This window comes from Solanum lycopersicum, chromosome 4 (assembly GCF_036512215.1).
Source record: "Solanum lycopersicum chromosome 4, SLM_r2.1".
In the NCBI taxonomy this organism is placed as follows: domain Eukaryota; kingdom Viridiplantae; phylum Streptophyta; class Magnoliopsida; order Solanales; family Solanaceae; genus Solanum; species Solanum lycopersicum.
In genome coordinates this window covers 67146472-67150536 of record NC_090803.1, presented here as the reverse complement: position 1 = coordinate 67150536, position 4065 = coordinate 67146472, and the positions used below count along the sequence as shown (strand labels likewise).

The following is a 4065-nucleotide window of genomic DNA, read 5'->3' as shown; positions in this document are numbered from 1 at the left end:
TTGTCCATTAAGTTATGCGATATAATTTATTATGCTTTTTACAATATGATTTTGTGTATATTATGTTGCGAAAATATAAACTTATGCACTATCGAACCCATTCTTGATATGTCATGGATTAGTCATCAGCAGTGTTAATGATAAAGCCCAAAGGAAATAAAAGGGCCTAAAAAAGAAGGATAAGCCTTTAAACTATGGTATAATATGTATACATGGGCTTTTTTTGTGTGGCTATTTCATATCGTCTATTTTCACTCTCACCACTCTACATGTAAACATACAAGTTGTTAATGTCTTTATGGGTCAGGCCCATGGAACTGATAATGCCCATATAAGTTCATATCTTTCTGGGTCAGGCCCATTCAGCTGTTAAGGACCATGTATGATTATGTCTATGGGTCTGACACGTATAGCAAATAAAAAATTCATATTTGTATGCTATAACAAAGTTTACATAATTGCGTTCCATAACAAACATAGAAACTGTATAATTCACTGTACATATACAGTTGAAGCAAATTGTATTAAACGAAGTGTATAAAACAAGAAAGAGAAAAACACTTGGGCAGAGAACTGTATAAAAACGAAGTGTATAAAACGAATTGTATTATTATAAGTGTATAGAACGATTATATACAATTTGAATTTGTATAAAATGAGAAAGAGAGAAAGACAAAAGAGACTTGACAAGGAATATATAATTGAATCGAATTGTATAAAACGAGAAAGAGAGAAATTAGATACAATTTGAACTTTGTATAAAACGAGAAAGAGAGAAAGACAAAAGAAACTGGGCAGTTGAGTATTTTTATTGTATAATTATAAGTGTATAGGACGAAAATATATATACTTGCATGCGTATATACAATTTTCTCACGTTTTATACAAACAGAAACACAATTTATACATTTCGCTTCTGTTTGTATAAATGAGAAAGGCGAGGGTGGCGAGCGAGTTTTGAAAGAGCGGCGAGCGAGATTTGGAAGAGGGGAGAGAGGGGAACAAAAATATATGTTTCTCTGCTTTATACAATTAGAAACAATTTTTATACACTTGTGTTTGTATAAAAAGTGAGGAAGCAAGCGACAGATTGGAGGAGAGTGGCGAGCGAGATATTTGGGAGAGAGTCGTCTGATAATTTTTTGCAAACGTTTGCTATGTAGCATGATTAAATCAAACTCTAGCTACTCCATTTATTTTAGGTTATTAAATTTCTATTATATACAATTTTCTCTTACATTAATTAGGGCAAACAACTTTTTTACGGGGCATAATATTTCACTAGTTATATTCCGTGCCTTGAAAAAACTCATATCATTGCTACACATAAGTTCGGTTATTAAAAAGTAGAAATTTAAGACCAGCCCATTCGAACATCAAATTGTGCATGTATTTTGATTAAGTATTATAGAGAAGTTAAACTAGAAGAACAAGTCATAAGGATAAATTTTAATTTAAAGTCAAAAGTCCCAAATATTAGCTGTATCTTATTTGGCATCTTCATATTTCTTTTTTGAAAAGAATATTAGAAATTATTCCAAAAATAACATCATCATTAACTTCCAATCACTAGCCTTCCTTTAAGACCTAATATTTATACATATATATATAAATGTTCTTTTCTTTTTCTTTCCATTGATTCTTCCTATTTGCCAGTATGTCAGTCAAGCCCAATAACCAATAATGGTATCATCAAAAGTTATAATCAAATGAATTATGATATCTTTCATTCTTAAATTTAAATTCTCGAGCTCGAGTCCTTATAAATATCAAAAAAATTCAATCAACTTATAACTAGCAAGCATTCTCCACTTCAATGAACCTAATAAGGTCATGACCTTATACTACGTGGATTCATATAAATTGAGGTCTAAAATAAATACCATCGATATCGCTTTGTAAGCAAAAATGAAAACACTACGATAATGACAAAACAAAGAATAAGTGCTTTTTCATTTTGCTAGGTTCAAATACTTAATAGACGTTACATGTTATATCATTCTTCAAAAGAAATGGTTTCAATAACATGACATAAATTTTTTCGTCATAAAACTCAATAACTATAACGAGCTATAAATTCGACCACAATTTAAGTATACTCATGCAAAGTAAGTAAGCACTATTGCATGCTATTCAATGTAGAATTTTGTTAGAGTTTCATGTGAATTGACAAAACATAGGAATAGGTCAAACAAAAAACATCATTTATACAAATAATATAGTACGTGGTACGTGAGAGAGTACTGTAGTTTTTCACATGGGGATGTTATCATTATAACTCCCACAACGACCTGCACGTTACGCCTCAATTATTTCACACTATATATAAATCAAACTCGTATCTGATTTTAATTTGATATACAGATTAAAATACAACATAAAATGTGAGATTTTGAATAAGTTTTCTCTACAATTTTTTGATTCATCAAATCAACAATAATCATGTTACATGAAAATAAAAATTTACAATAAGCTAATAGCGATAATCCATTAATTAATAGGACTAATCACACTAGTTATTAATTTGTCCCTCGTGTTGTTGAATTTCACTCCGAGTCCAACCCGGGACGACTCAGTGGTAAAAAACGACCCGCCCACCGTTTTGCCATCTCCAATCACATTCTCGCCGAATATACTCGACTCGTAACTCAATCACTCAATCTCGATTTATCGTAAAAAAATATATATATAAAAAAAGGATTTAGTTTTTTTTATTAATCGTGTAAATAATTTTTATACTATTAGTATAAAGTTTCTTGTTACAATATATTAATTGTTTTATCTCTCATGTTACTAATTCCACAAAACAGAAACAGTTATTTACATTTATCATATAACTGTAAATAACTGTTCATGAAAAGCGAAGTAATAACTTGAAAAATAAAACAAGTTAACTATTATAACAATTTAAAATTACACTAATAATGTAACAATTTAGTACACAATTAATAAACCTTTAAACTTACCAGTAAATTTTATTTCCGATAAGCAAAAGAATAGTTCCCTCAATTAGTAAAACTAACTCGAACGAGTCGAACCCGGGTCAAAATCATCACCGATCTTCTTATTTTCTTTTTTATTCTTCTTAATTATCATATAACGAAATTTCGATCAATTTCTATTTTTAATTAACTCTCGAAATTTCATCCGTCGTTGTATGAATATTACCAAATGGATTTATCTGAAATTCCATTCAATAGAGGTCTTGAATCAGCCCAGAAATCAAGGTTACTCCGAATACCAACATGACAATATCTCTGAAAATCTTCGAAATTGATGAAACATCCAGCGTTGTTTTTATCAGATTCGTATCGAGCTAGGTAACATAATATCTCCTCGAATAATAATTCATCGCAGGGTATATATAACGGACCAGAATTCGAAAAACCAAATTCTTCCTCAACCTGCGCTAGTAATTTTTTGAATAATGGATGGTTTAAATAAGTTGTTCTTACGACGAATCTTTTAGAATGAGCACCGACATTTACAGCTACGTGACCAGAAGGTACATCTGAGGGTACGCGACAACGAGCAGTTGTCGCGGCCTTCTTCCTCCATCGTCGTAGCATTTGACGGAGACGAACAATGTATCGGATTTTACTGCACGCAGACATTTTTTTCTCGAGAAAATCTGAAGGAAAATTTTGATTTTTTTTGGCTGTCGTTTTGAGGGTAATTGATGGTCGTTTTGTTGATTTTTTTCACAAGGAAGAAAAATAGTAAAGGTTTTATTTTCCAGGATTTTCAGATTGGGGATGGCGGGGTTTATATAAAAGTTTGATTTGATTAATAGCCCTTGACTGTTGATTGATTTACGAGATTTGCCATTACTTCTAATTTAGGGAATTTTACGAGTTTTGCCACGAAATTTTTGTAATTTGCAATTTTGGCATGGAAAGTTTTTTGGGTTGTTCAATTTCGGCGTTGAAGTTTCTCTTTAAGGCAATTTTGACATTTATTTATTTTTCTTTTTAAATTGTTTATATCTTGAAAGTATATTTACACACTTGCTCATAACATACCTTATATTGATCTTTAATATTTTAAAATAGTTGCAATTTTGTT

The 4065-nt window shown here is 30.7% G+C and overlaps 1 protein-coding gene across 1 annotated transcript; it reads right to left on the bottom strand.

The window, feature by feature from the left end:
• Nucleotides 1-2390: 2390 nt before the first annotated feature.
• Nucleotides 2391-3731, bottom strand: LOC101257659 (protein SMALL AUXIN UP-REGULATED RNA 12). Its single transcript, XM_004238292.5, has one exon. The coding sequence runs from the start codon at nucleotides 3612-3614 to the stop codon at nucleotides 3165-3167; it is 450 nt and encodes a 149-aa protein (XP_004238340.2). The 5' UTR covers nucleotides 3615-3731; the 3' UTR covers nucleotides 2391-3164.
• Between the last annotated feature and the right edge of the window lie 334 nt (nucleotides 3732-4065).

Coding starts and splice junctions, on each gene's coding strand:
- LOC101257659 (XM_004238292.5), bottom strand. CDS start 3,614: ATGTCTGCGTGCAGTAAAATCCGATACATTGTTCGTCTCCGTCAAATG.